The sequence below is a fragment of the Carassius auratus genome, chromosome 19 (genome assembly GCF_003368295.1).
Source record: "Carassius auratus strain Wakin chromosome 19, ASM336829v1, whole genome shotgun sequence".
Lineage (NCBI taxonomy): Eukaryota > Metazoa > Chordata > Actinopteri > Cypriniformes > Cyprinidae > Carassius > Carassius auratus.
Window position 1 is genome coordinate 24,299,633 of NC_039261.1, and position 14,309 is coordinate 24,313,941.

Here is a 14,309-nt window from a genome sequence, read left to right on the forward strand (position 1 = left end):
CTCAAACAACGCTAAATTGAATATCAAAGCTATTTGTGCGCAGTTTCTGATGCATGGCTTGTGCAATCTACCCTAGAAGCGGGCAGCTCTGAGCGCTTTAAAGATGTATCAAGCGATGCATCTCTGTGTCGGAATCAATGGAGGCTTACTTAAAAGCAGCATTTTTACTGAGCCGCTCCTTCATCATTCTCTCACAGCAATTTTGTACACATGTCAGAGTTTAGAATCTGCCCGGCCGCGTGTATACTGATGCTTTAATGCTCAAAAACAGAATACATGCCGTGCTTATCCAGATGGAGCCAGCTGCATTTTTTTTTTTTTTTACATTTTTTTATAAACATTTAGTTTTCAGGCTCTCATTATTCCCCGCGATTTTCTTTGCAAAAGAGTGGATTTTGAGGAGCAGGCTGTCTGAAATGGGACAATGGCACATTTTTCACAAATTTCTCACGGATGTTGACACTGATGTGATGGCGGATGCAATGAACTGTTGAAAAATCATTACGGGATCCTTTTACAGCTTAGCTGTGGTTAGCCTGGCTTAAGCCGAGCGATTTCTAGCGCTTCCACAATCCTGTTATCTGTCATTATTCGTCATTACCTGAATCTTCCCTCTAATAAACTTGTGATCTACATAAAGGGCTAGACTATAAATGGATTTCTGTGTTCCAGGCGCCTTATCATATTCAATATATAAAGGGCTGTTTTTTTCCCCCTCAGAGGAGTTATCATTTTCAATCATAGTGCCAGATGGATTCAAAATGTTTAATGCAATAAGTAAAATATAGGAATTCTAGTTAAAGGGACAGTTGAGAATTGTATTTATTCACCCTCAAGTTGTTTCAAACCTATATAAATGTCTTTCTTCTGTTGAACACAAAAGACGAAATTCTGAAGAACGTTGGTAACCAAACTGGTGCTGGTCCCCATTGACTTCCATTGAAAAAAATCCTATGAAAGTCAATGGGGAACAATCATGGTTTGTTTGGAAGAAAGAAATTCATACAGGTTTGAATGCACGGTGAAATAATGCTAACAAAATGTTATGAGCTATTATTTTAATAATCAAGAATGAAATTGAATGATTTCCAGTTATACACCCGAATATAACAATAACCGAAGCAATATTTAGTTTGTGTATAGTTGTCTCTACTTATTAAACTGACATGGAAAAGTATGTCATGGACGAACGATATGCAACCATTTTCATTTATTAGAATATAAACGCTATATACCACCAGTATTAAAAACAAACATCAATATTTACCCAAGTAGGTTCTTACTAAAACATTTTATTAAATGTAAAAATTGTCATGCAGAGACTATAAACATTTCTGAGTTTGATTTAATTCACTGATAGCAGCAAGAAAAAATGCCTGTGTGCATATTTGTATGTGTGAATACATATATATGCATGTATATAAAGTAGCTTAAGGATGCACTATGTCTGTGTGTGTGTGTGATATGCCAATGTTTGGTTTATCACCCAGCTCTTTTTGCACATGATGCCATTTTTGGAAATCTCATGTTCACGACCCAAGACCTGGCGAGGTTGCGAGGTGTTTTCTTTTCATCCTGATGTTGTAATCCACTCAGCCATGCTTACGCCGGCTCTTTGATGTACAGTGCACACGGTGACTTTAGCAGGACAAAAGAAATCAAGATCAGCATCCTGGGATTACTGCCTGCCACAGATCCAAATTGAGAAACGTGCATGTCAGAATTCCCATCCTCCTCCAGAGAAGCTCTGAACGCCCCGCTCTTTAAGCTGTCAACAAGCATGTGTATGTGTGTGTGTGTGTGTGTGTGTGTGTGTGTGTGTGTTTTCTAGCATGAAAACGAGTGTCTCTGGCAACAGGGTTATTAGGCTCTGCTCAAAGCACAATTATACATCAAAATCTGCTGGATTTAGCATTTTCTAACAGGCGCTGCACATGACCCAGTCATCTAAGCACTCAATTCCGCATCTCAAAACCTGGCTCTTTTTGTGTTTTTCAAGTAATTACCTTGGTGGAAGTGCACTCTTTGGTCAGTCAGCCCAGTTTGGACGCTTTCCTACATCACTTTTGGCAGCACCATTAGTGGTCACCACGTCGCCTGTCAGTTATCCCGGGCTTTAGGAGGACTGCGGGAGAGTTTGGTGTAAGCTGAACGTATGCGCCCTGAGCTTTCCAATAAATCAATAACGGGACGTGTGAGACGGCGGAAGGGAGGGGCCACCGCAGGACACGGCTGAGATTTGAGCCTATCCTTTACAGTCAAAGGAAATGTGATCTGTCTGTGTTCGCCCCTATCCATCATACCGCTCCTTCTGCTCTGCCAAAAACCTGTGTATTTTAAAAGAAATAAATTAGAATCTAATGATCGCACTCATGCGGTGCATGTGCGGATCACTTTGGGTACACTGTTGTTGTGTGATTGATAGCTTCTGTAGCAGTTGTAGTTCTACCTGGGGCGGTAGTTGTGTTGTTTTATAAATAGGATTCATGGGCGAGTGAACAGCGGTGGCGGTGTGATGTGGAGCTCTGCTAGCAATCAGACTGCTGAGTGGTCTCTATCTACAACCTATAGCTTGGGAAAAACATGAATAATGGCATAAATTACAGCCCTGAATGCCGTGATTATAGCTGGTGCCGCCTTGTGCTTTGGGAAAGGTGCCATTTTGTTGAGTTGAAAATAGCTGGAATTGATCAATTCTTCCAGGAAATTGATGACGCGATGTATGGAGGACTTCTGCGTATGCGAATAGAGTTGTGTTCTGGAAGTGAAAAGAACATTCATATATAATGCATGTACGTACTTATATGAAAGACCAAATAGATAAAACTTACATAAAATCAGAATGTACCATTGTAAAGATACAAATCTTACTATATAAATGTAAATAAGTCCTGTATATATAGTATATATAGTGTTAATTTTTTTATGTATATATAAATAATAATATATAAGATATACTTATTTAAATAGCGAGTATGCAGTTATATATATATATATATATATATCATATTATAATATATAAATGTAAATTTAAATATGAATATAGAAACAGATCTGAAAATATTTAAATGTTAATCGTGAATGTGTATATTTAAAGTAAAATCTGATTATGTTTTGATATATAGAAGTTACTATGAAAAAATTAAATATAAAAATTGTGAATATATAAGTTATAATTGTGTATGTAATGTGCATATATAATCAATGGTAACACTTTAATATAGGGTCCAATTCACACCAATAACTAGTTGCTTATTAGCATGTCTATTATTAACATATTGGCTGTTTATTAGAGCTTATAAAGTACATATAATGCATATCCAATACCCTAAACTTAACAACTACCTTATAAACTATTAATAAGCAGCAAAAAAGGATTTAATTGAGGCAAAAGTCATAGTTAATGGTTAGTTCATAGTGTGAATTGGACCCTAAAATAAAGTGTGACCTAATCAACATCTTCAAATCAATAGTTCTCCATTGTCTTGAATTAGATTTATTTGCAGTGCCTCATGGGATTGTAGTTCTTAAGCACACAGGTTTGTCTTTTTATCCCATTTTTGAGATACTTTTTAGCTTCAAATTAAAATTTATTGGAAATATTATCATTCACCTTGTTGCTAGTTGGTTCATGCCTTTAACTGTTTTAAGCCTCCCCCCCCCCCCCCCCCTTAAATACCAATTGAAAAAAAAGTATGGAAAAAATGTTTTAATAAACTCTCTCAGAAGTTATTATTTCTCACATTATTATTCTACCGAGCAACTGATTCCAGCTATGCATGTATGCAGGAAAATTGAACCGTGGACTTTAACGTCGAACGAATGTAGCATGTCATTAACAAGAGTGTGGCAGAATAATAATGCGCTGTAGTTATGGTACTCGAGGAGCGTAGCGGACACGTTAAAGGTCACGAGGTCTGAAGAGGTGCTTTGTCCGCGAACCCATCAACATTCTTAGACAATAATGACCTTTAACAGCTTCCACGGCTCTCTAAGGTTCACTCTCAATGTGGCTTGTAGGAACTCAACGTTTTTCAATAACACTCATAAAGAGTTGTGCTAGTTAATTTGGCGGCTTAATGTTGTATTAGCCCCGGAGTGGATCGATAGCGCAAGCCTCCCCTGCTGGCCGAGTGCCATCGTTTGGATAACAATATCTTCAATTTACCCAGAAAAGGTTAAGCACTCGCACTACAGCCGACTAAAGATACAGGAGCATTAAAAGTGAAAAAGTCTGAAAAAGCGTGCATCTCCATTTTTTTTTTACTTGTGCACAAGAGCGGTCAAAATGTAACACAAGCTATTTGTCCGGTCGCGCTCAGAATCACAGTGCAGCACAGCTGTATTTCTCCTCAACCCACCTTTGTCTTTTGTCTCTCAGTCTCCGAGCTAGATGTCGACTGTATGGTTCACGGAAACTGTCTGCCAGGCCGATGAATAATGGATCCTGAGCTGTGGCATCTGGCAGAGATAGCGCCAGGAGAGTGAGGTTAAGAGAGATTGGGGATGTTAGCTGGTTGTGTAGTCGTGTGTATGTGTATGTGTATGTGTGTGTCTCAGTCCCACATGCGAGCCTGTTTTCAGTAGCAGCGAGGCTTGAAGAGACTTTAATGACAGCGGACTGAGAGGCACTGTGAAATGGAATAGGGTATCCTAAGAAAGAGCTCTTTTAGCACCTCTATATCTCCCGGGACTGGGATAAAACAAACCAGCGGAGGAGCAAACGAACAGGGAAAAAAGTGTGTGGGAGAGGGAGCACTCATACGCTCGTTATATTGCAGGAATATTAAGTCGTATCCAAATTGTGTGGGAAGAAATTGAATGTACTTGTACATGTTTGCACATTTTCATCAGTAGCCTACTCTTCTTTTTGTCTTGTATGAAACGTTTCTCAGTAGTTCTGGAGCCCGTAGCACGAAAACGAGCAGAGCAGAGACTTTTTTTTTTTTTTTTGAAAAAGCCTCTTGACTTGTTTCTAGTAGCCTGAATGCATAATGACTGAAATTGTCATGGTAACAGGGGAAATTGCGAGAGGTGGAATTGGTGATTGCTTGACCGAGAGCAAGGCACAAGTTTAGAGGAGTGTGCATGCTATTTAGCCTTTGAATTAAACAAGCTACAGAGCTTCAGCTTATTTCAGTAGCACTGTTCGCTAAGGTTAAGGTTACTGTTACTCAAACCCTCATTTATATTCAGACCAACAGTGCACTTGCAAATTCTACACAAAAATAAAGTCATTATAATTAAATAACAATATTGATCAGAAACTATATTTATAGTTCTTTCATCAATCCGCTAACAAAAAAAGTTTAAAGTGCATTGATTGCAACACACAGTAGTGGCATTTCTGAATTTAGTAGTTTTGAAGAAATTGTTTAATTAATTCAAATTGTAAAAAAATGTATTGTTAAAAAAATAATTCAATGACTCACTTGAGTTTGTTTCCTGAATGAATCCGTGACAGATTTGATTAAGTGAATGATTCACTGAATCATTTAAAAAGACTAGTAAAACTTAGTAAAACACTTAAATCAATGTATCATACAGAAAGAGTCATTAAGTCTTTGAAAAGTAATGGAAATTTCTTCAGTAAGTGTGGACCAAACAGAACATTTAATTACATTTAATATTATAAACACTTTTCTGTTATGATTCAAACAGTAACTCCTGAGATTGTGAGTCTTTTTGAGTGATTCATTAAAAGAAGCAACTCAAACTCTTTTTTTTGCACAGTTAGAGCTACTGTGTGGGCATGATATGATTTCTCAAATTGTGCATCCTGAGGAAAGTGTGCTATTGTGTTTCAAAGCAATTTAAGAGACCACTTAGTGATACCTTGGCACCCACAACAACTTTGCATAGTTTTGCACTAAAAAGCACCACTGTAAAAGTCTAACTGTTATTTAAATCAGTGAGCTGGGTGTGTTTTTAATCCATTTAACTTCTTACAAAACCTCAAACTCGTGCACTTTTCCATAATTCTGTTGCTTTGCATATTTATAAGGTTAGCTGTAGGACCAGCGTTTTATAAAATATTGACCTGTGTAATACAGTAATGTAACCAAAATCAATGCAGGTGACTTGCATAGCACTATTACTGTTCTTTAAGTTGCACAAACAGACTTGGTCAGAAAACTTTTGATTAAATCAGACTGTAAATATAATTACTTTTCTTGACTTCACCACCACTATATATGTATATATATGTGCATGCTGCCTCAGCAGCGCATTTCATGCAGGCTCTATGCAGCATGAAATGGGGCTAATCCTTCCTGAAGCAGGTGTTCCTTTAGTGTTTGTGACTTGGACACGTTCCCAGGAATTTGGTGGGGAATGTGCAAGCTGACCAATTAGCTAACGTTAGCTGGAGGACTGCATTCACAGTGTAATTTACGTTTCTTCCTCTTTGCATGACCATACTTTGACATAATCTTTACATCCTTTCTCCATCTGTGTGTTTCTCTTTTTAACTCTCCACTTGTGTAGTCTAATTCACCTGGTCAGCTCCCGAGCATAGAAGGAACGGACGTTTGTGTTGTTTTCTCGACCCGAGAGCGGATCCGGCAAACTTGGCTCACACCATAGGACTTGTAGCTGGGAACTGGGGGCAGCCAAAAACCATTACTCAGTCTAAACTGAACCAAATCGTACACCACCACCACCAGGCAGAAACGTCCTCATTTGTGCCCCTCCCCTCCTCTGCAGAGTCGACTGAAGACCCATCCAGCGCTGGCATGGTGGCCGGAGCCATTCTGGGAAGCTTCTTGGCGCTCGTTTTGGTCAGTGCGTTGGTCGCCTTTTTAGTGATGAGAAGTCGCCGCCATCAGCACGGATATTCAGGCGACGGCGAACAGGGAGCTTATGGGAACAAAACTCGTCTTTTTGGAGGCAAGAAGGCTAGCAAGAATGGTGCAGGATCCAACAACAATGGGCCGATCTATACGTACCGCGAAAGCGAGCCGGGCGCCCTGACGGAGAAAAGCAACGAGTTCCCGCGCATGACTGGAAGCACGCCAACCGCCCATGACATCCTGCTGAGCGGCGAGTTGAACGAGGCTGAGCGCAGGAAGTTTGACGCCCTCAATGACAGCCTAGATGATGAAGAAGAGGACGAAAGGTACGACCGTTTCAGCGGGCTGTCGCCCAGCTACCAAATCCACCAGCACAAAGACGAGTGCACACTTTATCTGGACGACGACATGGAGTCCCAGCGAGACGGGTCCATCATCTCCCGGACTGCCATTTACGTCTAGAGGAAACAGATAATACACCTGACTGATATTCACTTGACCTTTTAAAACAAAAAGACAGAAACTTGCCATCTGAGGAGCGGAAGCAGAACAGTTAATGTCACATCTGTAGATGAAAGCACTCATTATCAAACTGAAAACACAAATTAATGCTACTCCCCTCATGATGTGTACTTTTAACTCATAATACTGACTGAAAATAAGAGTGATTTTGTTGTTGTGTAACTGTTGTTGTGTAACTTGGTGTTAATGCCCATTCTAGCCAGAATCCATCTTTCGTGGTTGATTCACTCCCATGAGCACTAAATCAAGTTGGCTCTTTGAAGTGAAAAGAAAGCCCAGTGATTAAGCATGGAGGACTGTCAATGCTACGTCGCACGAGTGGCGCAGCAAGCTGTGACCTGGAAGCCAAGGCCGCTCTCTCCAGGTTGCATACATCAGGCTTCTTTTATCACAGCCCGGGAATGTCGTCTTCGAGAACAGCTGGATGTTTTGTTTGGCGAAACAGAGAACGTCAATGTAGTGCTCGCTCCAGCATCTGGGTCATTCATCTGTGCCACCGATCAACTCCAGCTGTGAACGATTTTAACTTTCCCCTACTATTTTTTTAGCTCTCGTTTATTAATTGGATGTCTTGTTACGCTAAAGGAATTTTCTGAATGACTCGAGGGGTTCTAGGCAGAGGCGCAATAGTGTTTTTGTTTGTTTCCTCCGTTCTCTCCTGTCAACCTCTGCAGAACGGTTTGTTCCGGGCCATGTTTAATTCAGAAGAGTGTTGTGCATTTTTGGCTGATGCATGTTTTTTCCCAACCCCTGATTAATCCAGTTATATCAAAACCATGTGACACAACATCTAAAAACTGCAGACAGGAGCTCGACTAGCTACAGCGCACGAATCCTTCCAGGAGGAAACAGGCTTGGAGTCAATACTGCATCTTCACTAAAACTGATTAAGTAGATTAATGCACATCGCAGATTGGCAGCAAAGGCTGGGCCTTGAGAGAAACACAACTGATGTGCCTTTGAGTGTGGGATTATGTTGACGGCGGAGCGCTCGATGGACCCCAGCAGGGAGCGGTAAGCCAGGCGGCATATGTTGCCCGGTTCAGCGGAGTCCACGGTGTTGAAAAGCTGCCAGCTGTGAAAAAAGGTCAAGGGGCGAAGCGCTCTCACCGTATGGTCGGAAGTGATATTAGGCCACTCGCTTTACAGAGTCTCTCTAGAGCCGGCCAGAGGTTTGATTAGAAGCCTCGCACATAAGCCAACTTTTTCTTTTTTTGGACTACATAAAAAGACATTTCAGATAACTGTGAGTGTGTAACAATGTGCATCCAGATCTGGATTCATTAGTCTCTAGGTTGTCGGCGAGCACGTGCTTTGCATAATATGCCGATTGTACGGACGCTTCGGCAGTGCTTTGAATTACTTGAGCCGTGACTCATTCATCCTTGGTTTCACAACATCGAGCCTTCGGTGGAGGGAGGTTAGAGCGGTAATGACACCGGAGCAACACGTTCACTGATGCGACGCTACCCAGACAGAACTCCATATCCAGCAAAGCAGATATAGCATGAGTAATTTGGAGATTATACTATCTGGACCCAGTGACTGTAAAGGCGGTTGTTACTCTAGCCTACAGTGTTCACCCACGCTGCAGACTTGCAAGGCTGTTAATTTTTATCCCCCCCTCCCTAAAGCTCTTACAAGTTGCATCACTGCACTGAAAAATAAGGGATGGCGAAGCTACTTTTCTGAGAGCTGCTCAGGCCTTGAAATATTCAAGCTGATAATAATGACAAAAATGAAGAAGTGGAGAGAGAAAATGGGAAGCTTATTGCGCTAGTGAATATCGTGTTGTTAGCAGTAGCAAATGTATTAACTTCACCTGTTTAGTATGAATTTGGAGTCAGTGTCAGGCAGTTCCATGCATTCAGAGATCCCTGCGATGTATTGTGAGTTACTGTGCTGAACGTTTGGCTTTCAAATGCTGTTCGAGACTTGAGAATACTGAAAGAGCAATGTTGCCAAATCAAGTTTTCACAACTTTCAGTATTAGTGTTTTAATAGAAGCTTTTATTGAACTTCTCTGAATGTTATTATAGAATATTAGCGTTGAGGGTTACATAGCGATGCCATGTTCTCATTCACACAATCCCAAGGCTGCATAAAGATTAATTACTGAAATAATTGGGCAAAACCCGCAAGGAATATGTCTGGGTCACATTTTACTGCAGAATCACAGGAACTTTATTTTGCATAAAGAATCTTATGTTTTATTGTGAAATTATGGTGATTTAAATGTTAAGAAGCAATTAGAGTACAATAAAGCATCTGTTTAATAAAGCCACAATCCAAAACAGGCCCCCTTTACAGTACTTTATGTAACGTACTTTAGCAGATATTTAGTTTTGGAGTGAAATATGACCTGGACTTCGCCTGCCAATATTTGGAGGTGAAAGATACCATCTATCCACATGTTCTCAATATTATAAAACAAATACTCATGTTTTGATAAGTTGATGTAAGTGCCTTCTGGGATGTGTATTCATGCGATGTTGAAATATTGTAAATTAATGCCAGACTTAAAGACTGCAATCAATCAACAATTTTAAGAAAAGAAGAAAAACAAGACCGCCTGAGCAACGGCAAATTGTCCCCACGTGATGCTTCTTAATTGCTGCGCATTATGTCGCAAGTTATTATTAACTCATCAGCTGTGGAGCTGATTATTCATTCACTCTGAATGTTGTGTTGTGTAGTCAGGTTGTGACACTGTGTATGAAAAACCCTCGGACAGATCGCCTCTGCCTGACGTCTTTTGTGTAAAAACTGCATCAGGTACAGATCACATCACGTAACTGCTGTATTACAAATAATCTTGGTCAAAACTTGTGAGAACAGATTATACGCTCTCTTTGTTTTGTTTAGTTTGTTATATACTATGGATGGAAACCTTTACTATCTTGTGAGGTGTTGATGGTGTGTATCTTGACGTGATGTGTCCTGTGTGTGAGATATATATATACTGTATATGTATGTATTTATCATCAAGATAAAAGTGATATTAATCGGTTCTGTAGATAACAGATGCAGTGGTCAGTTCTGGCCAAGGTTAAATATGAAGCAGATGTAGTATACAGTAATAGCCCAGAGTAGACATGAGAATAACCTCAGCTGCCTTGAGCTGGTGATTTAGACGGACGGGAATCCTGCGCATTCAGCAGATGTAGCTTCCCAGACGCACACTAGTTAGTAACTGGCACACGGCCTGCGATGAAAGTACAGTACACACTGACGTGCGCACAAACTTTTTACACTGACAAATTTAGCTCTCTCAACCCTCAACAACATAATGCACACTCTTAGCCCTCGACATGATGAGCTGTCAACACTAAATAAACACACACACACACACAAACTCACATACACGACTGTAGTGGGTGAATCTCGTGCTCATATCCTGGTCATATGATGCCCGTGACACAAAGAAGAGAAATAAGAAAGTACTTTTTGTTTAAGGACTATTGTAGCTTATTTTAGATTGTCATGGAAAATATAAAAATATAAGGACATTTCAAAATGTTATTTTCTGGCCTTGAAAGTATAAAAAATATCCTTTTTTTTTCTTTTCTGGAAGTGAATTGGTCAAAATATTTTTTCTTTGACTGTAATTTTATTTATAATAATAATAATAATAGGTTACATTTAAAATGTATCTACAAAATATAAAATATTTTTTTTAAATGAACAAGTAAAATATAAATTATTTAATAGTGTAAACACTTTACATTGTGAGTTAATTTTGAAAAAATATATATTTTAGATTTGGAATATTTAAAAATTACTACACAGAATTAATTTAAATAATAATGTAAAATATCACTTCAAAATTAACTCAAAATACAAATGCTTCAACTGTGTTTTTATTTGATTTATTTTTATTTTATATTTTTAATATCCCGCATAATTTTTTTTCTTGACTGTAATGATGTTAATTTGAATACATTTTATCAAAACATTTACATTTTTTAATATTTATTCAAAATACAAAATAAAAATATATCCCCTCCAAATTAACTCTAGTCAAATGTAAATGCTTTATTGGTATAAAGTTTACATTTTAATTGAGTTTGTTTTGAAATGTAATTTTATTTAAATATTATGAATATTAAAAAAAACAATTATTATGCATTTTGTTTGGCTTATAGCATTATTTTTATTATTATTATTTATTTATTTATTTTTCTCCCTTTGATGTTGGGCTGAAATATGAAGCAGGCCTTGATCTTGATGAGATTCGCCTTCAGATCTCCCCGCACACACTGTGGCCATCCAGGATTTATTCTCCGCTGTTTAAAACCTACGTGAGAAACTATTACACCAGTATTATCCCGTTTAGTGAAAGACATCATCAAGATTCATGCAAGTTTCCTCCGTTCTTCACCAGTCATGTGGTTTAATAACCCTGAAAGACTCGTCCAGATGAGATGGGGACCGCTGGGGCTCTAATCTTCTCTGAAAACGGTTCCACAGCGGGCAGGTTACAAACCAATGTTTCTGGCATGCAATTACACAGCCTGTCCGCAACCACTACTCTTAATTTTTGACAACAGAAATGGGTTATGGCATCTCCAGTTTGCATCTGCCTCCGGTCTCAAAGCAGCTCGGAGCCATTAGACCAAATTACGACTCCACGCGTGTTTTCATGGCCTGTTCCCTCTCATCGGCTGCTTGTGAATACTATAAATAAATGATAGAACTAGCAAAAGCATTACTAATTGATTCGCAGCCCTGCATTACCTCCACGCTGTCCGGTTGTTTTGCTGCTTTTCTGTTTTCATTGTGTAAGATGTTTAGTCTGTTTTGGAGGAAGAGGATGCTTTAGCATCACAAAGGTATGATTAGCGCTGACAAAAATGTTTGTGTGGTGTGTTTATTTGGAGCGGAAACAAAAGCGTGTACATTCCAAGTCCCATTATTGTCCTGTCACATTATTTTTGTAAACTGGTTGTAATTAAAAAACCTGTGGATTTCTAAGTGCTTTGTCTGGCGTATCCCTTGACTTGGTATTTCTCTGCATCTTGTGTTTTGTGAATGTTTCTCTCTGCAAGTGTGTTTTTCTGCCTTCCAGGAGCTCTTGTGATGCAGCAGGACCATGATGCACGACTTACATAGCTAGTCTCCGACAGAAATTACATTCTGACCCCTGACTGACAAGCGAAATGCAGTCCTGGAAGGATGCTGATGTGTTTTTTTGTGTGTGTGGCAGGGATAGCATGACGAGCTAAACTCCTCGAGCACACATCGTAAAAGTGGGTCACATGTTGAGAGCAGGATCAGTGGTCACAGTTACACAGTTAACTGAAGCATGGCATCATGGTCACTTACAATCAGTTAGGTCCAAGTTTTAATCAGCGTTTTATTTGTTGTTGTTGTGTAATAGAAATAGGTAAATTTGCAAAAATTATACACCTGTTTAGCCAAGAATATTGAATGAGAAATCAAAGCTGACTATATATAGAGAGAGGGATATTATACCATTTATTATGTATTAAAAATAACTATATATATATATATATATATATATATATATATATATATATATATATATATATATATATATACTGTATATGATAATAAATATATTAGTTTAATTTATGAAATTAAAGTTATATAAATATATATATAATTTTTTTTTTTTAAACAAACAAAAACAACTTACTGACTCCAAACTTTTCCACGGTAGCGTGTACATAACCAGAATATATACCTAAGCACAATCTGTCAGTCTAGCTGTGCCTGAGGGTTTCCAGAGGTAGCCTCCATCAGGATGTACACACAGGAATCTCACCCCTTTCCCATTATCCTCCACTTGCAAATGGCTTTTGACAAAGCTGCCGCCCGTTGTGGCCTCGTTCTCATTGAGACTCAGCGAGCCTCTCCTCAGCCTTGAGGGCCCACTTCAGGCATCTGTTGCCTAGACAACACTCTCACTGTTCTGTCAGCACCTCACCTCCGGTCTCTCTCGTTCCTTCCCTGCACAAGGACATGAGCCTTTGTGCCAAACACATCACGATATTTCCCTTAGAACACTGACTACATTCTTAAAAATAAGAGTTCCAAAAGGGGCGGGGCTATAACAACTGCAGACACTGAGAGAGACCAGTACCCCTCCTCAATATTAAAAAAATTGAGACCCCGCCCCCCTTCACATACTGTTAGGATACTACGTCCGACAAGCCACTGTGCTCTCACGACACATCGTTCTCAAGCAGTAAAAAAAAAAACAGAAAACTGACAACCGATCACCTCTTCCTCATTATTAGTAATTCTGTGTTATGATAGGTCAGACTGTCTGTCAGTCAAACTCCAGTCTTCTTATAATATTTGAAATCCTTTCACATATCAGCTGCACTCCTTTACAGAGCGCCCTGTTAGTTGTTAGGATGACCAAAAATTTAATATTTGCATCTTTGGTCCGTCTCAGCATGGGTGTTTGTCAGCATTAAATTGACTTGGATGGCCAATTAAATCAAAGTAGGCGGGGCTTACTGTTCACAGAAGCAAAGTGTGTATCATCAGTTAACAGTGAATGAGGGAAGAAAGTGAAACAATATTTTATAGCCATTTAATGATAGAAATGTTAAATGACCAACAGTCATATCCACCCATGCTGAGACCGACCAAAGATGAAACTAGTTTTTGAACATTTTAGTGAAATCTTGTATTTTTTCTTAGTGTGAAGAACATAATCTAGATAACTATTTTCCTCTTTAAAGAAGCTTTCGTTGAATGGAAAGTTTCCACACATTTTTTTTTTATTTTAACTCTGTGTGAAGAACATTTTAACAATCTACAAAATCTTTTTCCACTATAAGGAACATTTTGTGTATTGGAAGGATCTCATGGGTGTTAAAGGTCCATAAAAACATCTATTTCTAACAGTGTAGGTTGTAGGAGACGTTGAAATTGCTTTGTATTATGGGTTTATTAGGACACAGTGGTAGGTACATCAATGGTTGACATCGATTGGAGAAAAAAAAAAAAAGATAGTGATCT

At 38.9% G+C, this 14,309-nt stretch overlaps 1 protein-coding gene across 1 annotated transcript in view; it reads left to right on the forward strand.

Annotated features, from left to right (window-relative positions):
- LOC113119898 (nectin-2) overlaps positions 1-8,284 on the forward strand; it is an 80,981-nt gene extending 72,697 nt beyond the window's left edge. Inside the window, exon 7 of the mRNA XM_026289608.1 lies at positions 6,706-8,284. Coding sequence (XP_026145393.1) covers positions 6,706-7,253 — 548 coding nt within the window. The 3' untranslated portion in view covers positions 7,254-8,284. The remainder of the gene's footprint in view (positions 1-6,705) is intronic.
- The last annotated feature ends 6,025 nt before the right edge of the window (positions 8,285-14,309 follow it).